Here is a 24,775-nt window from a genome sequence, read left to right on the forward strand (position 1 = left end):
ACCCACCCCGGGAACCACCCACTGTTTCTGACACTCTTCCTGGGGTCCCGCTTTAGTTATCAGCTTTCCGGACACGGTTAGAAGCGCCCAGTCTAAGGACACATCACCTTTAAGGTAGAAATTTCCCCTCCTCTTCCACCGTCTCTGTTCCTTTGCATTTTCCCAGGATCTTCGACAGGAACTGTTTTGCTATATTCATTTTTCTAGTTTCTTTGGTCGTCTTTGTGTGCCTGATAATTTTATAAGGAAAATGATGTTCCTGACACCTCCCCCCCGCCTTGATTTATGATTTATGTTGTGTTTCTTATTCAAGTTTTGAGTTATTTTGGATGTTTCTCCCCCTCATCCCTAGAGATGGCGCCAAAGATGGTGGTCTCTTCAACCCCTCTGCCTGGTGTCCCCACCATCCAACGGCATCAGAATGTGTTGGAGGTCTCGCTTCCTCCTGGCTTCTCCCTTTCTGATGTTTCAGAGTCTTAGCTGTTTGTTCTTTATTCCGCAATGAAATGGGCTCTTAGAAAGGTTCCAATCGCAGGTTAAATTGAATTAGATATTGTGTGCATTTATTTATGTATTACCTGCATAATAGTTGAGTACTTACTGTGTTTTAAGCATCATATACATACTGACTTATTTACACATCACAGAACCTCCATGAAGTAGGTGCAGTTTTTTAAATCACATTTTATATCTAAAGAAACTGGCCCAGAGACATGAGTTGACATCCAGTGCCTGTCCTAGCACATAGTAGGCACTTAATAAGCCACACAAAGATTTCCTTTTTCCCTTAGCCACAAATAAGACTTCTAGTATTTTTCCTAGGAAGAAGGTGGACGTCGGTAATAATGGCAGTAGTGCTTAGTACTCGCAGTACTAGTACTGTGGTAATAGTAGCAGTAAGCCAAAGGCTTCCATATGAGAGCCATAAACCTGTCATATTACTACATAGAAAAATAATATGCTACTAATACAAACAATATATTAATAACATTAATATTATTTTTTAAGTTTTTATTGCTTTTGGAGAGAAGAAGGGAGAGGGAAAGAGGGCTAGAAACATCAGTGATGAGAGAGATTCATTGGTGGGCTGCCTCCTGCACACCCCCTACCCCCACCCCACTGGGAATCGAGCCTGCAACCCGGGCATGTGCCCTAACCAGTAATTGAACCTCAATCTCTTAGTTCATAGGTTGACGATCAACCACTGAGCCACATCGACCGGGCTTTTATTATTTATTGATTATATTGTCAATATATTCATATTAGTAGCATATTTTGCTCATAAGAAGATGCTAGTAACTGCTCCTTTAGCAGAATTATTCCTACAGAAATGTATCCACACAGTGCCCTGTAGCCTAATTATAAGGCGCTGTGAGCAATCCATGTGCCTTCCAGGTGAATTTCCAGGTGAAAGAACGCTTTCCCCTTTAAGCAGCAAAATTTCCACAACCAAAATAAAATCAAAAATGCAGGATGATGTTATGGCAAATGGTCCAAACTTGTGTGTCTCTTTTTCTCAGACAGAAAGACTTACTTACTTAAACGTATTTTCTTAATGTGACTCCACCCACCAGCCTGTCACCCGCGGGCTGCAGAGGCGGGAAGAACGCTTGCCCTGCTGCCACCGGCCGGCCCCACCGCCGTGCTTGTCCCTCTGCCGGCTTGGTGCTCCTCCTCTTTCTCCACCTCGCAGCGAGCTGTCAGCCCGTCCTCGCCACACCTCAGCTGCTCGGTCAAGTTTGAAGGTGGCTGCAGCTGTTCAGTACAGAGCAGGTCAACTTTTTTTGTTTATTTTAAATATAATTTTATTGATTTTAGAGAGGAAGGAAGAGGGAGAGAGAGATACAAACATCATTGATGAGAGAGACTCATTGATCATCTGCCTTCTGCATGAGCCCGCAATCTGGGCATGTGGCCTGACTGGGAATCTAACTGTGACCTCCTGGTTCATAGGTTGACGCTCAACTACTGAGCCAGGCTGGTTAAGTGACCTTATTTTTTTCAATCGTCACCCAAGATCATTTTTTCCATTCTTTTTGTTTGTTTTTGAGAGAATGGAATGGGTTGGGGGGAGAGGAGAGAGAGAAACATTGATGTGAGAGACACATTGATTGGTTGCCTCCTGCACAGACCATGCCTGTGCCGGGGATTGAGCCTGCACCTGAGCTATATGCCCTTGGCTGGAATCGAACCGGAGACCCTTCGGTCTGAGGACCGACACTCTAACCCCTGAGCAAACCGGCCCGGGTAGAGTGCGCCAACTTCTTAATTTGACCTCTATCCCATCACTCAGTAGCTTCTCTCATTTACTTCTAAAAAAGTGGTTTATTTCTTCCTTTTAAAATCTTGTCTTTCTAGCTAATATAAGTAAGCTACAGAGTCCTTTCCTTCAGGGTCTCCTGAGGACAGTTTGTGGTGTTTGGAAAGAAAAGTCCCTGCTGTTGTTTTTGGTAGAGTTTGCATCTGATATTCACCTTGAAGGCGATGTGCCCGTGGAAGTTTGAAAGCAAAACAAGAAAAAAAGAAGATGGAAACTTCTGAAGTGATCCAAATAAATATTCTGCTTAGGTATTGCTGCACAAAAAAGCTCAGAACAGCTTTTGGAAATACCTGTCAATTATATCTCACATCTCACTGAACTCTGGGAGCTGGCGTGTCAGAATGGTGGATTGCCTCTCAGGATGTGGAGTTTTTCGGCCTTTGTGATGGGCAGGCGGGGTGAATTTAAACCTCCAGCTTCCAGCGTGGCATCACTTGGTCTTTCATCATAACGTTGAAGCTGTAAAGATAGCTGGAAATCTCCGGGTGGTGATCATTTTAAGTATTTCTGTTGAGTGGCAAAAACCTCAAGAGAAATAACCATCTTTTTTTTATTGTTTTGTTTTTATTCCCTTAACAAATATTAATTGGCATGGGGGCAGTTTGGTATACGGCAGTGATGGCGAACCTATGACACGCGTGTCAGAGGTGACATGCGAACTCATTTTTTTGGTTGATTTTTCTTAAATGGCATTTAAATATATAAAATAAATATCAAAAATATAAGTCTTTGTTTTACTATGGTTGCAAATATCAAAAAATTTCTATATGTGACACGTCACCAGAGTTAAGTTAGGGTTTTTCAAAATGCTGGCACGCCGAGCTCAAAAGGTTCGCCATCACTGGTGTAGAGCAAGCCTGTCAAACTCTCAGCTGAAATAAGCAAGGCATGTGGCCCTCTGGCTGCGAGTTTGACATGCTTGGTGTAGAGTGTCCAGGCTGAAAATATTTTGGACTTAGAGTAGGGAGATGTGGAATTTAAACCACTCCCTGCTGTGCCATTTCAGGGTTCAGTTTAAGTCCCTGCCTCTCGGTTCTCCTCCACAAGTAGTTATGGAGGCCGAGTTCCAGGTGCCACGCTAAGTGCAGGGGCTGGGCACTGGGTCACTGCCCTCGTGGAGTTTCCAACTGGGCTGGGCTTCTTAGACTCTGTCATTCCCATCTTCCTGTCCCGTGTCTGTCTCCTCTTCCTAAGTCCTAGTTACCTACGTGAACACATTTATGGAATTGAGAAACCGATACCACTCCCAAGTGGCCAGGGGCCAGAGGAACCAAACTATGCTGACCTCCGGCTCCTGCAAGAATCAGGGTTCCCCGTTCCCTCTGCCAGGTGTCCGAGGGCTGAAAGCACGTGTTAGTGCCCTAGTGAGGGTGAAAGGGAGGATGTAACCTTCTCACCGAGTCCTTCTGGACTCAGATGTGAAGATTTTCAAACACTGATTTTCTTTTCTTTTTTAAATATATTTTTATTGATTTTTAGAGAGACAGGAAGGAGAGGGAGAGAGAGCTAGAAACATCGATGAGAGAGAAAGATTTATCAGCTGCCTCTTGCACGCCCCTTACTGGGGATCGAGCCCACAACTTGGGCATGTGCCCCGACCTAGAATAGAACCAGTCACCTCTGGGTTCATGGGGTGACACTCAGCCACTGAGCCACAACACTGAATTTCTCAGTGTGATGGAGCTGAGCTCTGCCTGCTGGGGAAGGCTTCCTGGAGGAGGTGACCAATGAGTGTGGTCTGGAAGGACAATGAGGCGTTAATGGGAGGAAGGGCATTCCAAAAGGCCAGTCATAAAATGGCTTTTGTTTGGTTTTGAAATGTGCATCGTTTTATATCTGGTCTCGAATTCTAGAAATGAAAAGACATTTCAGAAGAATATTGAGACTTCACCATGAAGACCTGCCTTTCAGAAGAGCATTAAACGCGCGCGCGCACACACACACACACACACACACACACACACATATTCTGCACCCTCCCTTCTTGCTGACGGTGAACAATGTCACCTCTTGGATTAAGGTCACCAGCCTCCCTCTTGCCCCTTATCCAGAACCTAGCCTCTCCGGTGCCTCCCCAGAGGTTTGGATTAACCCGTGAGTCAGGTGTCAGAAGTCTTTTCTAGTCCTTGTTTAAAATGGGGTAAAAAATACTCTCATCCACTAGTTGACAGCCAATGTGCCATTCACTTCACTTAGGAAGAAGCAGGCCCCTGCCTGCAGGGGGTGCACCCTCCCCGGGGAAGAAAGACGCTAATAAAATCACCTTGCACCTTAGCTTAGCGGGAGGAAGGGAGGGTCTTCCTGAGGACCTGAGAAGTGAGGCCTGAAGGGAATGTTCGGGCACAAAGGAGAGAAGGATCTAGAAAGAGGAGAATGCTCAGAGGCCCTCTGGAGGGCGTGGAGAGAGTTATTCTCCCAACGCCCCTCCCTGGTGCCTCTTTGTAAGGTCAGAATATTTCATACCGTCTTCTGGAAGGAACCCACCTCTCCCCCCCGCAGGCGACCTCTCCCAGCTCTAGCGTCTGAAATGGAATTCCAGAGGCTGCGACTGTGACCGAACGTGACCAATTCCTCAACAGAGAATGCCCTTTGGCTGCAGAGTAGCAATATTGAACCTCGCCTTGATAGCTCATGGTGGAGCAATTTGGAGAGAAATGCATTGGGGATGCTTCATTATTCCAGTTAACACACTTGAATGGGGAGCGCGGTGTTCCTTTGCATTATGTAATAAATGTGATGGTAAAAAACTAGAGTCTCCCTCCTAATGAGGGCCTTATTAGAAGACACCTTCCTCATTTCCCCCTGGCATCTGAACAGTGCGCCCTGCTTATGCCCAGGAATTCCTCATTTCCTAATGACTCCGAGTTTTAATTTAAAAGTGTGTCTGTGCTACCTACTGGATTAAAAGCAATAAACACAAAAAGAGGCTGTGAGAGTTGTTCTCCAGGCGATTTAAAGCCGCCGTGGCGTCCAGCCCTGTGCACGTTCCTGTTCCCTGCCACCCTGCCCTGGCTGTGGCGACTTAATCCAGCGTGTCCGAGGTACCTGCTCCGTGCAGGCACGGACATAGTGCACAGATGAGATCGGATAGCACCTTCTTTCTCTCCTGGCAGCTTGTTTTTCAAGGGGCTTTGACGAGCGTCAGGGCCAGATTATTAAATCACCAGGGCGACCCTTTCTGTTCGCCAGCCGCTAATGAACTTAAGAAATTGGGATCTCATCTGGCAGATAAGCTCGTTTTGTTTGACAAACAGCTTAAAACTAGTTGTAAAGAAGAACAAATTGCGGTGATTTATTTTTCCTCCAACTGGTCCTGTGGTTGGCATGTATGGGTTTTAGAGGGTTGTGTGTTCTTTGTTTTTTTATCCTTAAACATCTCATGTTTGTGGCCACGAGGCCATGGATTTCTTCATGTTTTGTTACTTCCATTTGTGTTGTTGTCAGCCTGGGGGTGACCTTGCACACAGCAGCCGTTCTGGAAATAAGTGGTGCTGTGCATTAGAAAGGACGCTGCAAGGTGTGTCTGTGAGATACATGTTGACCAGTGACTCATCAGGTGACTTTATTAACATCTTTGTTCCCCACTTTCCAAATGGACAGGAAACTTCAAGTAATGAATGTATATAGTATATATACTGTATATAGCATATATATAATTTTTATAACTAGAAACTGTATATAAAAGCCTAAGCAACAGTTATGACTGGACAACCGGATGGATGACCAGCCCATCGCTATGATGCACACTGACCACCAGGGGGCAGATTCTCAACACAGGAGCTGCCCCCTGGTGGTCGGTGTGCTTCCACAGCCAACCTCCCATGGCTGGCCAACCTCCCCCCAGCCGGCCAACCTCCCGTGGTTCCTCCCCCTGGCCGGCAGGCCCCATCGTCCCCGATCACCGGCCAGGCCAAGAACCCCACCCGTGCATGTATTTGTGCACCGGGCCTCTAGTATATTTATATATATACTGGTGTCGCTCGGTTGGAGCATTGTCCCATGCATGGAAAGGTGGTGGGTTCAATTCCCAGTCAGGGCACATACCCAGGTTGTGGGTTCAATCCCTAGTCTAGGTGCATACAGAAGGCAACTGATCGATGTTTCTCTCACACATCAGTGCTGCTCTCTCTCCCTTCCTCTCTCTCTTAAAATAAATGATTTTGATAGCAGCTAATCTGCATTATTAAGCCCTGACTGTTCTGATGTCACCAATTATTTTTTTAATTGAGGTATAATTCACATACTATAAATTTCACCCTTTTTAAGTATACAATTCAATGGTTTTTATAATCACTGGCTTTATGTATTTAGCATATTCATAAGGCTGTATTAATTTACTGTCACTACTGTTTAATTCTAGCACATATGTTTTCATTACCCCCAAAGAAATTAGCAGTCACTTCCCATCCTCCTCATCCTTGAGTCCCAGGTAAACACCTCTCTTTTCCTAGATTTGGATTGGGAGGTTCTTCAAGGGTTTCTCTCCTCCCATCTTTTATGCTTCCAAACCATGAATCGTTCCATGTTTAGATCCGTTAAACATCTTATAAAATATGTGTTGATTTGATGATGATAAAGAAGAAAATAAAACTGAAGCAGCAGAGCAAGAAGACAGGAACTCAGAGTATAGATTTAACTTTGTTCTTTGCTTTCTGGATGACTTTGGACATGTCATTCCTTTGTCTCAGCCTCAGTTTCCTCAATCGGATCCTTTGTGTTGGATTAGAGACCTGTTCCCTCCCAAACCTTTCTTTTGAGTCTGTATGTGTATATTTGCTTCCAGTGGGCTTGTTCTGTAAGTTCCTTGCTTCCTCTTCTCCACAAAACCAGAATGGCTTTCTTTGATCAGTGTCCGTGGTCGACATGAAATAAATGAAATGTGTCTATTTATTTGTGTGTGCGTATAAAGCAGTGGCATTTTTTTTTCAGGCAGCTGTCTGTGAGGACGAATGAGATAGTTCCTGTAAATTACCCAGCACAGGCTTTGGCACTTAGTGTTGGATAAAAATTCTTTGGTAGGTGAATGATGGATCATCCCAGGTAGACCAGTTGACATGTGCCATGTGAAACCCATTACATTGGCCGTCCCCAGAGACCCCAGCTGGAGACTTTCTCAGTGTTGGGAATAGGGCCTCTGCTCTCTGCTTTCTTTCCCGCGTCGCCTTCACTGGGTGTGGAACCTGTCAGTGTGAAATTACAGATTTGGAAAAACAAATGCTTTGAGAGGAGCAATTCACCTTACCCGGCTCTCGACAAGTGGCATGGGAAATGAAAAACGTCCGGACGAAGACAAATTTATTGGATACCAAAACCACCAGGCTATTGATTCTCAAAGCCAGACAGCCAGGTTATGAATTGGGTGATAAAAATGGAAAGCATTTAGCTTGACTTCTAAGACGGGGACGGCTTTGTGTGTGATCACAGCTATTGGGCTCCTGACAGCCCCGCAACTAATGAACTCGCACTTATTAACTAGGCTGTTTACTTGATGCGCTGCCGCTGTCTAATGTGTTGTGCGGGGGGGATAGCGCTGAACTATTTGATGTTTCTTATACAGGCCTGGATGCTGGAAATTTAATCTCCAGCGTTGCAGGTGGCAGGCCCGTGAGCGGACAGTTCCGACCTGGAGATTGTTAGAAGCGGGGAAGAGTCCGCATCCCTGCAGGGGCTGGGCTTGTATCTCCTGGTGAGTTTGGAACTGATAAGCTGGCGCCCTGTTCTGGGTGTTAGAGATCCATCAGGGAGCCCACAGTTACTTTGATTGGACGCTGAGGCCCAGAGAAGGTGAGCGTCCGCTCAGGTCGCACAGTGAGCTGCTGGCTGAGCGGGACCTGAACTAGACTTCCCGCAGCCCAGTTTCATGCTCCTTCTCTCACTCCGGTGGGATGTGGAGACCGGTGCCAGCTCCCAGGCCATCCTGTCCATCCTCCAGGGACCCCGTCAGTCCTGCTGACCTTTGACAGGTGGCCTCTTGGGACTGGGCATCCCTGACCCCATAGAACTGAAATGCCCCCTCCTCACTCTGCCTCATGCTGCTTTCCTGTCTCAACTTTTGCAGGATGATGAAGGTCACTGTGACGAGATGAGTCGTGTCCGCCCCCAAATTCATAAGCTGAACTTTTATTTTTTTTTAAATCCTCACAGGGAAAGACAGAGAGAAACATTGATGTGAAAGAAACACATCGATTGGGTGCCTCCTGCACAAGTCCCGACTAGGGCCCAGGCCGGGGAGGAGCCTGCAACCGAGGTACATGCCCTTGATGGGAATCAAACCCGGAACCCTTCGGTCTGCAGGCCGACGCTCTCCCCACTGAGCCAAATGAGCTAGGGCCATAAGCTGAAGTTCTAGCCCCCAGCACCTTAGAACATGTTCATATTGGAAATCAAGTTGTAACAGATGCAATTAGCTAACATGAGATCATCCTAGATTAGGTTGGGCCCTAACCCAGTATGACCAGTGCCCTTATAGAAGGGGAGATCTGGACTCCCATGCGAACATAAGGAGAGTGCCCAGTGGGGACTGGAGTTGTACCACCACCGCTGAGGGGCCATCCAAAGCTCAGAGATGGGCTTGGAGCAGGTCCTCCCCTGGCACCTGCGGACAGAGCGAGCCTTGCTCACACCCTGATCTCACACTATGGGGCAACCTGTGTTTTGTTGAAGCTGCCCTGTGTGTGGCCTTTGTTGCAGCAGCCCCAGGAAGCCAGTGAAACATCCCACTAGGCATTCTGTGCCAGGAAGTACAGTCGGCATTAGACAGGTGAAGTAAAGGGCCGACTACCTTCTTACCCCCTACCAGGATTTCGGTGTTTTAATTCTCAAACGGTCATTGCATACTTGATTAATTAATTAATATTCATTGTATAGCTGCTCTGTGCCAGATAACATGCCGGGCACCTTTCCACTGTGTTTAATTTTTTTTTTAAGTCCTCATCCGAGGATATGTTCATTGATTTGAGAGAGGAAAAGATGGAGAGAAGGAGGAACATCGATGTGAGAAAGAAACATCAATTGGTTGCCTCCCATATGCACCTCAACAGGGGATTGAACCCACAACTTTTTTGGTATACGGGACGACGCTCCAACCAGCTGAGCTTATTGACAACAGGTTTATTCCCCACAGCTCTGAGCCTGCAGGTCGGAGACCAGGGCTGGGTTCTGGTGAGGACCCTATTCTGGCTTGTGAAGTGCCAGCTTCTCCTTTGTCCCCACACGGCAGAAAGAGTCCCTTTCATAAGGGCACTAATCCCATTCCTGGGGGCTCCACCCTCATGCCCCACCCTACATCTCAAAGACCCCACCTCCTAACACCATCAAATTGGGGATTAGGATTTCAACATATGAATTTGGGGGACACGCAAACATTCAGCCCATTGCACCCACCTATGGACCAAAACCAGCATTGTGGCAACAAGAAATATACCCCCCAAAACAAGGACCAATATTGCGCCTAGGATGGCTCCCAGCTGTGTCTGCCACCAGAATCATTCAGGTTGGCTCTGGGCTGTGCTCTCCCTCCAGCTTCACTCCCTTGCAGAGTTGTTAGTTTTCTTAAGCACAGGTGCTGTGATTCCTGCTCAGAAATCTTCAGGAGTTGCCCAGGTCCTGTGGAATGAAGTTCAAGTTCTCCTTCACTTGGCATTCAAGGTCATCCTAGTCTTGTGCCCCTCTCTATCCGTCAATCTCCTACTCTGACTCTGGAAGGAGTGGCCTGTGGCTGCTCCCTGGGGCCAGGCCTGCCCTTGCATTTTTCCTAGTGGTTCCCTCCGCCAGGGACGACCTCGCTTGCCTTCCCAGCTCTGGACATTGTGCCACCCTCGTTGGCTCAGCTCAGATGTTTTCTCCTGAGAACCATCTCTTCCCCAGTCCCACCTTGTGTGCATGGTCACAGCGCCGGGTCTGGCTGTCCGTGCCTGCATTCTCACAAGGTTCTGCAAGGGCAGGTGGCACCTATCCCTGTGTCCCCCGCCCCAAGCTCCACGCCTGGAATAGCGTATGCGCCTGGGGAGCACGTGCCGTGTGGGAAGGGATGAACGGCAAGGAGGAGAGAAAAGGGAAAGACGTAGCTGCCTTCTCTTTACTGTGTGCTACCACAGGCCTTGGACTGTGGAGGAAGAACAGACTCAGCGAGTTCGACACGTGGGGAGGATAGGAGTGTGGGGAGGACAGGAGTGTGGGGAGGACGGGGGTGTGGGGAAGACTGGAGTGCCTCTTGCTGCAGCCGCCCTGGTTAAGTGCTTACTGAGTGTTTGCTTAAGCAGAATGGAAATGTGCGGCACGCCTGCTTAAGTCATCCTTTTCCAGAATGAAAATCCAAAGATCGGGGACCAAAACACTCCCCACGGGCGGCTGCCCGGGCAGCCGCGTGGCTGTGATTAGGAGCTGATTTAGCATTCGGAAGGAAACTGACAATCAGCCTTCCGGAGCCGTCGTCCGACCAGGGAAAAGGGCACATCCTCAGGAAAGATCCATTTGCATTAAAGATCTGTGTGGCGAGTAGTCAGAGGTTAATGCTGTAAGTGGGAATTTTTGATTGCTCGGCGATCTCTTCTCCCTTTTTGCTCCTGCACCTGTGTTAGCCCCCAAAGAGAGCTCCGCGCTGCAAGTGACATTCACGCTGCCCGCATGTTGACATCTCTATTAAACTGATGCTCCTGCCCTTCAAAAGCAGGACCTGGGCCCGGCTGGCTTGGCTCAGTGGTTGAGCATCGACCTGTGAATCCAGGAGGTGACAGTTCGATTCCCGGTCAGGGCACATGCTGGGGTTGTGGGCTCAGTTCCTAGTGTGGGGTGTGCAGGAGGTAGCCCATCAATGATTCTGTCATCATTGATGTTTCTATCTCTCTCTCCTTCTCCTTTTCTCTCTGAAATCAATATCCTATCTAATAAAAGAGAAAAATGGTAATTGGCGTACGACGATACCCTTTTCATTGGCTAATCAGGGCTATATGCAAATTAACTGCCAACTATGATTGACAGTTAACTGCCAACAAGATGGCGGTTAATTTGCATATGTAGGCACAATGCAGGAAGGTGAAAGGGAAAGCAGGAAGAAGCCCCCTGCCACTGACAGTGATCGGAAACCCAGGGGGGAGCTAAGAGCTGGGGGGCAGGGCAAAGGCGGCCCCGGGGCCGCCTTTCCCCTGCCCCCCAGCCATGATCGGAGAATCAGGCGCCTTTGCCGCCCTGGCCAGTGATAGCAGGAAGTAGGGGTGGAGCCAGCGATGGGAGCTGGACACGGTCGAAGCTGGCAGTCCCGGGAGCTAGGGGTCCCTTGCCTGGGCCTAAAGCGAAGCCCACGATTGCGGGGCCGCTGCAGCTGCGGGTCCCCGCTGCCCGGGCCGGACGCCTAGGCCAGAGGCCTCAGGCCTGGTCAAGGGGCCGATCCGGTGATTGGTGATCGGAGGGTGATGAGGGTCAACCCTCTGGCCGAGGCATCAGGCCTGGGTGGGGGGCGGAGCCGGGGATTGGGGGGATATGATGGTCCCCTTGCCCAGGCCTGAAGCCTGGGTCAGAGGCGTCAGGCTTGGGCGGGGGGTGGAGCAAGCGATCAGAGGGAGATGGGGGTCCCCTGCCCAGGCATGATTCCTGGGCCAGAGGCCTCAGGCCTGAGCGGGGGCCAGAGCCAGTGATCGGGGGGAGATAGGGGTCCCCTGTCCAAGCTTGACACCTCTGGCGGAGGCGTCAGGCCTGGGCAAGGGGCCGATCAGGCGATCGGAGGGTGATGGGGGTCTACGCCTCTGGCCGAGGCATCAGGCCTGGGCAAGGGGCTGATCCTGCGATTGGAGGGTGATGGGGGTCAATGCCTGAGGGCTCCCAGTATGTGAGAGGGGGCAGGCTGGGCTGAGGGACACTCCCCCCCCCACACACACACCCAGTGCACGAATTTCGTGCACCGGGCCCCTAGTATATATATATTTAAAAAAGCAGGACCTGGGTTGTATGGTGGAATATAAGGGATGGGAACTAAGGGAAGTACCTGGGATGTAGGTCCGTGCCTTCCACTTCTCCAGGCCAAGGGCAGCGGCTTTGGAGGAGAGGCCTCCCAGCGAAGCTGCAGTTCTTTTGGGCATGTGTCCCCGTGGAAACATGCTGGCGCCTTTCATGAGGGCTGGTGGTGCCTTAACCTGGTTTCGCAGCCTGAGCTCTATTAGCATTCTGAACTAGATAATTATTTGTGGTGGGGGGCTGTCCTGGGCTGTCCTTGGAAGATGTTTATCAGCATCCCTGACCTTTACCTACTGATGTTCATAGCACCCCATTCTCCCCACTCTTGATCATCAAAATTTGCTAGACTTCGCCACATGGCCCTGGGGCAGGAGGCAACATTCCCCCCACCTGAGGACCACTCTCTAGAGCAGTGGTTCTCAACCTTGGCTGCACATTAGAATCACCTGGGAATCTTTTTAAAATCCTGATTTCTGGGCCTCATCCTTCGGAAATTCTGTTTCTTTGTTATGGGGTGGGGCCACAACATTAGTAACAAGGAAACAGAATTTCCGGAGCATGAGGCCCAGAAATCAGGATTTTAAAAAGATTCCCAGGTGATTCTAATGTGCAGCCAAGGTTGAGAACCACTGCTCTAGAAGCTCACTGCTTTAGATAAGTAGAAGCGAGTCCAGTAGGAAGTGGAGGCAGGGGGTGGGAAGTCAGGGAGGTGTGGGCATGGCGTCCTTTATTTAGGGAGCGGTCCAGCTTTGGAACGGGTAGGGATGAGGTCCTCGGGAGGCAGTTGTCAGAGGTCTGTGATGCCACACCGAGGAGAGCACATTGGATTTGAGGTCAGAAGTCTGGGGTTGACCCCGGGGTCCTGCTTCCCAGCTGTGTGACCCGAGTCATTTGGCCCTTGGCGCCTAGGTGCCCCTGTCTGTCAAGTGGAGTCGCACAGACTGGTTGTAGAGCCCGAGGGAATGAAGATCTCCTGGGAGTGCCAGTGTGGTACCTGGTACCCTATTGCCCGATGAATGTGGTCTGCCTTCCTGAGTGCTCTCGCATCCACCTACATCCACGTCTCTGGGCCCCACCAGCTCAGGTGCTGTTCATCCAGCCACCCAGGTTCTCCGCTCCAATTCCATGCTCATGCCCAAGGCCAAACTGAGGCTCAGAAGATACTGGAACGTGCACTCTTCATCGCTGTGGCCCTTGAGCACTTGAAAGCCGTCAAGTTCACATTGAGATGGACGGGGCTCTCTCCCTATATTCCCCCCGCCCCGCACCCCACTCGAATCTTCTTTCCGAGTGTACTTTCCTAAGCTCTAAGGGCCCTTCTTTTGCCTCTAGCGTGTTTCCTGAGCCCATTTCCTTTACTGCTCACATGTACTGTCTCTAGCTTTCTAAATAAACTTTCCCTTATAATTTGAAAAAATAAAAGGCGCTCTCCTTCTCAGGAGCATGTCCGTGCCTTTCCAGTCCCCCTCTTCTTCCCCGGGCACTTTACCTTCGCCTTTCCCTCTCCTAAGTTCCAAGGGCCCTTCCCCTGCCTTTGTAACTTGTACACAGACAGCCCAGCCCACTCACTTCTAACTACCTCTGTAAATAAATAAACTTTCTCTTATAATTAAAAAGCACACACTGAGATCGGTTGTTAATATAAGGTGCAGTCTGGATTTCAAAGACAGTGTGAGAAAAAGACCATTAAAATATCTCATTAATAATTTATATGGATTACATGTTACAGTGCCAATATTTTAGCTCTGCTCGGTTAGACAGAATATATTGTTAAAATTAATTTTGCTTATTTCTTCTTAACTTGTTTAAAGGTGGCAGTGGAAAACAGGGTGAGTTCTGCAAGAGTAGGCTTTGTCTTGTTCAAGGAAGCACATTGGATCTTCATGAGAGAATTATCTCCTGGTTGTATTAACTTGTGAAATACAATTTGTTTCCAGGGGCAGTCCCTTTTTAAAGAATGAAATGGTGCTTTCATAAAGAGTAGTAACATATTGAAAATGCACCATTTACTATAATAATAAACGATAAAGCACAGTTTATGTTTTCCCTGGTCGATGTTAGCATGTTCTTTCCTTTTTAATAGTTCTGTCTTTACAAATATATACCACCTTGTGTCAGGACCAGGGTAAGCCCACATGTTAGTTCTTTTCCCCACGTTGTTATGGATTGAATGTTTGTGTCCCCCTAAAAATCCATATATTGAATCCTACCCCCCAGTGAGATGGTATTGGGAGTGGGGCCTTTGGCAGGTGATTATGTCATAAGGATGGGGCCCTCATGAGTGGGATTAGTGCCCTTACAGAAAAGAGGCCTAAAAGAGTTCCCTCACCTTTTTTGCCATGTGAGGAGACAACAAAAAGATTGAACCAGGAAGCAGAGTCCTTGCCAGCCATGGAATGTGCTGGTATCTTTTTTTTCCTTTTTCCTCAGGGCTTTCCCCCAGTGTCCTGGAAACCTTGGGTTCCAAGATGGGCAGCTGTAGGTCAGTGCCAGGCCCCTGGGGCTCACTTCTGCTGGGTCCCTGGGGAACCACAGTCTCAAGCAGTCTGTCTGAAGTGCCTGCAGGCCTGGACACTTTCTTTCCTTCAGTAACTGTGGCATGAGGTTTTGTTCTGGATTCTTTCAGAAGTTAGGTCTCCCCTCACCCGTTGGTATTTCGTTGCCGAACAGCTCCCATCGGCTTGTCACCGCGGGTAACAGAATTGGGATTCTAAATGTCTTCTAAACCCTGCCCTGCCATTCCCTCTGCTCTGCCATGTCAGCCCCTGTCTTCTCTTCTGATTGGTCTCCTTGCCTCCACCCCTTTGCACCCCACCTTCCACAGTGCCAGCAGAGTCACCTGCACAAAATGCACACCTGACCTCAGGGTTCCCAGATAAACTCTCCAGCACTCCTGATAGAAGTCCCAACATTCTAAACAAAGAGACCTGGGGCATCCAGGGGGGAACTGACTTGCCTGGCATCAGGGTGAGAATTGGAGGGGCAGCTTTCTCCTAGACCAGTGGTTCTCAGCCTTCCTAATGCCACAGCCCTTTAATACAGTTCCTCATGTTGTGGTGACCCCCAACCATAAAATTATTTTCGTTGCTACTTTATAGCTGTAATTTTGCTACTGTTATGAATCGTAATGTAAATATCTGATATGCAAGATGTATTTTCATTGTTACACATTGAACATAATTAAAGCATAGTGATTAATCACAAAAATAATATGCAATTATATATGTGTTTTCCGATGGTCTTAGGCAACCCCTGTGAATGGGTCGTTCGACCCCCAAAGGTTCTAGACAGAAGTGCTGTCAAAGTATGCCAGTATCTTTATATTTGGGTTCCCCAGCCTCCAGAATTGTGAGGCATAAATATTTGTTGTGTAAACCACCCAGTGTATGGTGTTTTTGCTAGAGAAGCCCAAATGGAGTGAGGTGCCCTTCTAGCCGCCTTGTGGATGTCGCAGCAAGGGGGCAGTCGTGTCTGTGCTACCCATACAGTTTGATTGGTCAAGCAGCTAAAATTCACCTGATTTATTTTAATGTTATTTTGGCTAGTACAGCATCTTATGTTGCTGTGCCATCAGATACTGGATTTCATTGGATCTCCCTCAACTCTTACAATAGCCCTTAGTGCTTGATATTGCCATGAGCTTTCACGAAAAAGATGACTTGCGTAGATGCTCCCACCGATGTGCAGAGCCCAGATCCTGACGCCCAGTCCTCTGTATGCTGAGAGGCCCATGTGCAATGCAGCCGTGCCTGGGAGTTTGTTTTTAGCATAACAGAAACCAGGTGGGCAAAACCTCAGGCTTCAGGTAGCATGTCCTAATTGTGGAGTTGTATGACATGGGTGGTTGAAGGCTAGACTGGAGACCCTAGTGAGGCCTCTGCCCCTTGATCTGGGACATCCCAGCGGTTCCAAGGACAGAAGGACACGTTTCCCTGCAGCCAGAGGATCTGATGTCGTGGTGGGATGAAGACAAACTAAGGTGGCAGGAATGGACCCTTAGAGTCCTTAAAATACAATGAATTCCATGTTTGCAATGTTTGTTCCAAAGCATGTGGCTTTTACTCTTGTAGTTCATGTGATGATTTTTTTAAAAAATTTAAAATATATCTTTATTGATTTCAGAGAGGTGTGTGTGTGTGTGTGTATGTGTGTGTGTGAGAGAGAGAGAGAGAGAGAGAGAGAGAGAGAATCATTGATCAGCTGCCTCCTGCACACCCCCTATTGGGGATCGAGCCAGCAATCTGGGCATGTGCCCTGTCTGGGAATCGAACTATGACCCTCCTGGTTCATAGGTCAATGTTCAACTACTGAGAGACTGCTGCCAGGCATGTGATGAATTTGTAAACGGTGCCTCCAAAGCCAGGTGCCATCCACCCAAAGGGTCACTTGCAGGAGGCAGGTGCTGTGGGGCCTGCTGTACAGAGAAAAGAGGTAGGAGGGATGTGACTGGGCTCGGCCTCAGGACGGACGCTCCAGGCCCAGAGAGAGAGGCCCAGTGCCTCTTGCGTGTTTCTCCTTGTGGAGCAGAGAAAGGAGGGGAAGGTAACACAGTGACGTGGCACGTGACCTCACATGTAACAGAGTGTGTCTCGGGGCACATCCTTGCCGCAGGGACCTACTTAAGGTGATGTGAGGAATGTGTTTCTATATTACACATGTCATACAGTCAGACGGCTGGCTGGCAGGTTTCTGTTTAAAAGGGGCTTATTGAAGCCATACAGTGAAGAAGTTGTATAGTGGCAGCCGGGGAGGCTCACAGATGGGACTGGGCAGGGGTTGGGATGATGTTTGAAATTGTAAGGCTGTGTTGTTTTCGATGACACCAGGTGCTAAAATGTGAACCTGGTCCCCGGTCCACGTGAAGGGGCAAACGCTTTGAATTGGCCATTTTTGGTCATGGAATTTCGGTGGAGAGACAGAGGAGTGTGCGGTGGGAGCTCAAGTCTTCAGGGAATGAGAGGAGTTGCCAAACGACATTGGCAAGGACAGAGAGAGGAAGGGAGCCACGGGAGCACGAGGGTCTTCCTGTGCGAGGGGCAGCCAGATTCCCTAGAGACAGCTGGAAGCCGGGCACAGAGGCCGCATCCTGGGCCTCAGGGGCAGGCCGTGAGGAGTGGGAGGTAGGAAAAGCAGGATCCTGGCAGCAGCTAGCCTTCCACACAAGCGCAGGAGGTAGGATGAAGTGCGAGGAAGTTGAGGATCAAGGGGGATTTGCTGATCACACAGGGGAAGTTCCACAGTTGGGCTGGGGAGGAAGGAGTGGGCTGGAGCTGGTGTGACAAGGTAGTGTGTACAGTAATGAATATCCAAGGAGCCTCAGATAGTCATAGAGCCACTCAATACACACTTAATGGTCATCTCTTATGTACCAGGTCCTGTGCCAGCCACACACACAACTGCGATGGCCACAGCAGGCAGGGCGCCTGCCCTGGAGTCATCGGGCTCTGATTGGGCAGATACAGGCTGTGTGTGTGTGTGTGTGTGTGTGTGTTTGTCTGTGTGTGTGTGTTTTCAGGAAACATTAGCATTTGAGTCCCAGCGTTTCCAACAACTAAATCGATGTTGTTAGCCTCTCTTGGTCTCAGTTTTCCTTTTTACAAGAGGGACAGAGTGATGCCTCCGTGGGTGGTAGTGTTGGTGCGGTTCAGTCATTCTTCAAACCTGGGAGGGGGTGCTTTGATGGGAAGGGGGCGGTCATCAGAGCCACCTCTAGTCCAGAAGGTGCTTTTGTGTAATTAGAAAAAGGCACTTTTCCTTCTAGAAACTCTGCTTCCATCTGTTAAGAGAACTGTTATAGTAAACAAGCCATCCCCGAAGTCCTGGAGGCGAATGGCTCTCCAGGGGCACTGGCCAGTGCCTGCAGGGGGAGGGGAGGAGGGCGGGGAGGGGTGCTTTCGTACAATCATGTGCCACTTAGTGACGGCGACAGTGAGAAGTGTGTTCTTAGGCAATCAGCACAACAACCATGGAATAGCCTGTTACACACGCAGGCTATGTGGAATGCCACGGGCGTGTGTTCCCTGGTTGACGGGAATGCCCTTATGCAGCACATGACTGGACAGCCCTCTCACACGGTCATGTGCACTGAATCACCTGGGAGTTTGTTCAGATGCAGAGTGTGATGGAGTGGGGCCAGGGCGGGGCCTAGGAGTTTGCTTTTCGGCTGCCGATGCCACTGGGTCCCGGACCACACACTGGACAGAGATGGTTGAGCATAAACCTTTGTCTTAGATGCTGGGCTCATGGGGAATTTAAAATCCTGATCCTCTGCCCTTCGAGGGTTTTAGTCTCATGAAGAGAGATTAATGCTCAGAACACGGTGAGACCACAGCTAAGTGTCAGGAATGTGTGACCGTGGGAGTTTAGACAGGAGGGGAAGGAGGCTTTGCGTCTGGACTTGAAGCTGTGAGACTTGAAATTCCTCCCTAGTCCCAGCGGAGGATATAGGGCGTTGTAGGCATGTGTGTGAGCAGACGGCTTGGTAAAGGTGCGAGCTGGCCATCTATACTAGCCATGGCACCTGTAACAATGACAGCAAAGTGAGCATGAGGGTCTGTCTGCTATAGGACCTGATTTGTGAGCTCAATCCAGTGCTCTGCGCTTTCAGGAACCGGGAGAGCTCCTTGCAAGAATGGGTCAAGGAAGACTGGGGTGACAATGGGTGACTGACAGGAGTCAGCTGATCTAGTTAAAATCCATGGCCCAGATCTGTTCAGTGCCCATAGGATCTGTTTGGGATCCTAAGTGATTCTGAAGGATTTCTTAAACTTTTTTTTTTTTTTAGAAGGTTACATAGATTTTTAGCCCTTTTTCATGTGCAGTGTTTCTAGACAACCCACACATCTTGAACACTCTTGAAAAATCCTTCCGAACATCCATGATGCTAATTAAAAGGCAGCCTCGGGTGTCGGTCGGGGAGGTGCGGAGCTTAGTATTTGGAGTGTAGGCTTCTGACTAGAGTCTTTCAAGTGGTAACCAGCTGTGCCTGCAGGGTATGTATTCCCAATTAGGGTCCCGCTGATGCTAACTCACTGCACCTAGCAAGGCGAGTAAAACTAACACGTGTGTACTACACGTCTGCACTGGGGAATTTCGAATCACACACAGTATAACAGGAAGGCGTGATGATTTCAAGCTTTTACATGTTCTTAAATTATACAAGCAATGCACACTCCTTGTATAAAATATAGGAAAAAATATAATCACAGGATTGAAATGACTCATATTCTACCCAGAGAGAGAACTCTCAGTTCTTATACCTTTTCCATATCTGTGGTTATGGAGATACTTATACATGTACTAGAGGCCCGGTGCATGAAATTCGTGCACTGAAGGGCCCCCTCAGCCTGGCCTGCATCCTCTCGCAGTCTGGGACCCCTTGGGGGATGTCCAACTGACGGCTTAGGCCTGCTGGCTGCGGGGAGTGGGCCTAAGTTGGCAGTCGGACATCCTTAGTGCTGCCGCGGAGGCAGGAGAGGCTCCCGCCACTGCTGCTGCGCTTGCCAACCGTGAGCCCAGCTCAGGGCTTCTGGCTGAGCGGTGTGAGTGCGCTGACCACCAGGGGGCAGCTACTGCGTTGAGTGTCTTCCCCCTGGTGGTTAGTGTGCATCATAGTGACCTGTCATTCTGCCATTCAGTTGATTTGCATATTAGCCTTTTATGATATAGGACAGGGGTCCTCAAACTTTTTAAACTGGGGGCCAGTTCACTCTCCCTCAGACCGTTGGAAGGCCGGACTATAGTTTTAAAAAATAAAACTATGAACAAATTCCTATGCACACTGCACATATCTTATTTTGAAGTAAAAAAACAAAATGGGAACAAATACAGTATTTGTATTTGCATGTGGCCCGTGGGCCGTAGTTTAAGGACCCCTGATATAGGATGTACAGTTTTTCACCCTGGGCTGAACGATACTTGCAGCCATAGTTTGTGTTCAGCTCTGAATCTTCCTTTTGTGGCTTAAGAGAGGTCATGATCATTTTTCTGGCTCATGCAGTGTTCTCTATAAATGTGGCATTTGTTGGTTCAGACATGGGAGGAGACAGGTGGAGTAGATGTTTAGGAGGAGAAATCGACCAGCTTGGTCAAGAAGTTGTATGTTGGATTTGAGGGGGGCTTGGTTAGCGATGACTTTGAAACCCCTGGGTTAATGGCCAGGTGGGCAGTCTCCCTTCCACCGGGTAAGGCAGGTTAGAGACGGGTGCTCCTAGGCCATTTGCACACGTGTGGGATGCAGTTTCTTTCCTCTCTTCTTCTTGTGTTGATGCCTGTATTGACTTCCTGGAGAAACTTCTGATAAATATGGAGGTTTTTCTTTAAAATGTGTCTTTAGAGCACAGAGGTGCCATTTAAAAGTCAAATCCATGAAGGACTATTTTTTCACCTGCTGAGTTTAATTTCAGGTGCCAGTGTTATCATAAAATGCAAGCCAACCTTGACTCTGTTTTAAAACTTTACATAAATTGTGCGAGTTGAAACGAACGTGTGCAGATGGAGAGAGGAAAGGGAGGAAAATAAGTGTTTTAAGGAGTCTTTAAAAATATTATTTAAATATCAGTGCCACTTGAGTTCCGTTTTAAGTATATCCCTACTTTCCCCTGAGGTGTAAATTCATCTATAGCTTTCTGATTGGATTTCTAGCTAATCTACTTTACTGTCCCTTGGAACAGGAGCAGACATCGGTGATATATCTGACTCTGGGGAAGGAAATACTCATAAGATGCATATAAAGGATTGAGGTTAGATCAAAAGCAAGATGCCCCTGGAAGGAGTCTATTTCTTAGGGAGAACAGAGCCGCCCCCCTGCCCCCCATCCCTGCCTTAGGTGTGTATAACCTTTGGCCCATTAATTAATCTTTTTGGCCTTAGTTTTCCTATCCATAAAATGGGGATAAAAATAAGTTATTTTGAGAATTAAACAAATAAAAAAAAACTAGAAAAATGCTTTATACATAATAAGTGCTACTACTGCTCGTTGTCTTTATTCTTATAAGTGAACTGTTTAAAAAAAAACCCCACACAAACCATGTGATTTTAATGGGTGGTAACTCCTGAAGGAGAATTGCGTAGATAGGTTTTTCAGGTTAAGTCAGCCGCTTGGCTGGTCAGTCAGTACCTACTTGCTGCGATCTGTTTTCTACCAAACCCGGTGTGGGGAGCATGGCGGGTGGGGGAGAGAGAGAAAAGCATAAGGAAGACTGCTCTTGGGTTCTTAGGAAGATGGGGTTACCCTGCCAAGTGCTTGGTGGGGCTTTGCCAGTCGCTCAAGGGATTTCTTATTTCAGCCTCGTAACCACCCGCCCAGACTGAGGGTGTCCCTTCGCTGTATATGAATGAATGAAACCAAGCTTACCCGGGGGCCAGGTCATAGTGTGGTGCTGGGTTTGAGTCCAGATGCCTCACTCACAGCCTTCTGCCCCCAACACGCCCTCTCCTGAGCTCACCAGCCTTTCCCGATGAGGCTCCTTCTTAGCAGAGATGCTCATTCTTAGTGACCAGCGAGGTTTGTTTGTGGGGTTTGTTTCTCCTTCTCCCCTGGGGGCACTTTTCTGCAGTCAGCATCTTGGTTTAAAGGGATTTTCTTCTATTGGCTTTCCTTTCTTGTGCTCCCCCTCCAGCCCTGTGGCCTTTCATCTGTTGCAAACATTTAGAAAAGGGTCAGGGAGGTTGCAGAAGACAGCCTGGCCTCTGACGGGGAGATGGGCCCCATGAGGTGTTTATGGCCGGCGACTTGCTGAACACAAAGTCCTGAAGCTCGGGAGGGTCGCCTTTGGTGAGAATCGGATTCCATTTATTCGTTCAGCAGACAGTTATCAGGCACCTGAAAGTGACGGACAGGACGCTACGTCTTAGAGATGCTGGTGAATCCGATGGGCTGCCTGTCTTCTGGAAACACCACGGCTGGTGGGGAAGGGAGACGGTTCACCCAGACCCTTGTCACATGGGGTTTGAGGGTCCTGGCAGAGGGAAGGACCGTGTGGGAGAACCTAAGGGACACCGTTCCTTGGGAATCTGAAGCCTTATATGGGAGCTGCCTGCAGCCATGGGCTCTGCTCTGTCAGGGAGTTTCCCCGTGGACCTCGCTCTCCACCTACAGCCCATGTGACATCTATCTGTGTTAGGAGGTGATGGAGATGGGATCTCATAGTCTGTTGGGTTTTTAATTCCTCTTTAAGGTCACATGAGTTTCTGGTTGTATACTCAGGTGAGAGGTCGTGTCCTCTACTCCATCAGTGCCGGCCTTTTCCCTTCTCTGTTCCTTGCATTTCACCAGTCTTCGGCGTGGTCTGGGGATTGTCCCTCTGCAGACGGCTGTAGGTCATCTCCATGCTCCTCCCCATTCTCTGCACATCTGCATTGTCGTCCCTGCTTTTCTGGGTTCTTCTTCCATTTAAAGATGAGTGCGTGTGGGCTTTCCACGCTGATGGAGATCTCGTGGCCTTGCCAGCCTCCTTTCCTGTGTGTGTGTGTGTGCATGTGTGGTCAGCCTTGTGTGCCTTCCACTGGGCTCTCTGCTGGGAACACGGGACCTGTTTCACCCTCCTGGCCACACATGGAAGCGGTCAGCAGCTGCCTCATCCTCCCTGGAGGTGCCTGCCCCCCCAGCCGTCACATTCTCGGGGTGTCTGGGTGTTTTATGCTGGCCTCTCCTGTTAGACGGTGCTCTTTGACGCCAACCCTCATTCTACTTTTTCAAAACACAGCACCTGGCTAGTGCGTGGTATCTTCAAGGTGCTCACTGAATGCTCGTGTAATGAGTGTGTTAGTTCAGGCTTCCGAAGTAACCCATAGTTGAAATGCATGTGTGTGTAAGGGTGCACGAGAGAGAGAGAGAGAGAGAGAGAGAGGAGAGAGAGAGAGAGAGAGAGAGCGCCCTTATCCTTTATTCGTTTATTTTCTAAAGAACTGTCTCCGCTTTGATAGATGGCAGGGGTGCAGCAGCGTCCCTCGGGAATACGGGTTAGCAGGAAGCCGTAGCCCAGTCAGCCTCCTCCCGGGATCTACAGCATGTTCTCTCTGCAATCTGCATCCATTTACAGCCCTTCCCCTCTGCTCTTCCTTCACAGGGAGTATTATGAGGGAGGCCGAGGACTCCACGCTCCGGGCAGAGAAACGGCTCTGGGATTAGGGATTGCCACTTCCGAGAGGATGCTGGGAATCTGCAGGGGGAGACGGAAATTCCTGGCTGCCTCGTTGACTCTTCTCTGCATCCCAGCCATCACCTGGCTTTACCTGTTTGCCGGGAGCTTCGAAGGTAAGAAGGAAGCTGTCGCAGAGGGAGGGGCTGGGCGGGGGCAGAAGAACGCTGGCTGTCCCAGCGTCCCAGGGAGAGCCGCCAAGCCGTCTGATCCCAGCAGGTCATTTTATAGAAGCAAATACCCGTACCCCGTCACGGGAAGGCTTGTCTAGGTCGATGGAGGGAGTCAGGAATGTGAGGAGAAACAGACACAACAGCAAGATCAGGTGCACCTGGGCGCAGTGGCATGGAGGAGGTGACACAAATGTCAAAGACCGGCTTTGCGAGTGGATCGCTGTGCTGGTGACAGGCAAGGCTGGGCCCTGGAGCGATGACTTAGCTGTTCATGGTGCCAGATGTTTTGTCCTTTCTTCCGTCTCTTCATTCACGTATTCACATGTTCAACATTTGTTATTCCTGTCGCTGCTGCTGTGGTTTACATCTTGCTAGACCAGGTGCTGGACGTGTGGTGCTAACACATCTGGACCTTCACAGCTCAGTGGGGGAGACAGGCAGGTGGACACACACATGATTGCTGCACAGGCTGTGCGTGGTGGGAGGAGGCAAGCCCAGCTCAGGGGGCTGCGGGAGGCGGGTGTCGGAGCTGTAGGCCGGGCTTGGGGGAGGGATGATCAGTCATCTGATGGCCCAGTACAGGAACGCAGCAGGGGCTGGACCCTCCCCAAACAAACAGAAACGAACGCAAATCCCTGCCACTTTTCGGAAATCATTAGCGAAGGCAAGACTTGCCATTCTCCCAGCCAGCAGTTTCAAAGGCTGTGCGTTGTGTATCAGAGGTGGTTTTCTAAGCTTGGGGAGGAAAGGCGTGGCAGTGTTGGCGAGCTCAGCTTTTTTCTGTTTACCCCCACACTTGAGTTAAAAGGGAAAAATTAACTCAAAGGAAAATCTGACTCGAGGAAGTCAAGTACTGTGTTTTTAAACATGTTCTTTATGCATAATTTTATTGACAGCTCAAGGCTACCTTTTAATTAGGAATTGCACTTCACTTTCCAAGATGTGCCCCGAGTGAGCCAGACTGAATATAAAGGAGGTGGGCGGGACTGAGTGCCGGCATGGCAGGGAGGGGCCCCGAGCCACACCCTGCCCCTTGCCTGCCCCTCCCTGCCCCTGCGTCCCTGCAGGTGGTGGAGCTTTCATCTAAGGGGCTGGAGAGAAGGAATTACGCCAGGGCCTGTGGATAGATAATTTTCCTTGAAGGGATCGGAGGGAGGAAGGTGAGCTGGTGATAAGCCTAGGAGAGATATAAG

At 49.2% G+C, this 24,775-nt stretch overlaps 1 protein-coding gene across 7 annotated transcripts in view; it reads left to right on the forward strand.

The window, feature by feature from the left end:
- LARGE1 (LARGE xylosyl- and glucuronyltransferase 1) overlaps window positions 1-24,775 on the forward strand; it is a 440,149-nt gene that overhangs the window by 98,764 nt on the left and 316,610 nt on the right. For all 7 annotated transcript variants that reach the window (XM_059681723.1, XM_059681724.1, XM_059681721.1 and 4 more), the window contains one exon: window positions 23,338-23,525. In XM_059681723.1, coding sequence (XP_059537706.1) covers window positions 23,420-23,525 — 106 coding nt within the window. In that variant the 5' untranslated portion in view covers window positions 23,338-23,419. Of the gene's footprint in view, window positions 1-23,337; window positions 23,526-24,775 lie in introns of those variants that run through there.

Source organism: Myotis daubentonii, chromosome 2 (assembly GCF_963259705.1).
Source record: "Myotis daubentonii chromosome 2, mMyoDau2.1, whole genome shotgun sequence".
In the NCBI taxonomy this organism is placed as follows: Eukaryota; Metazoa; Chordata; class Mammalia; order Chiroptera; family Vespertilionidae; genus Myotis; species Myotis daubentonii.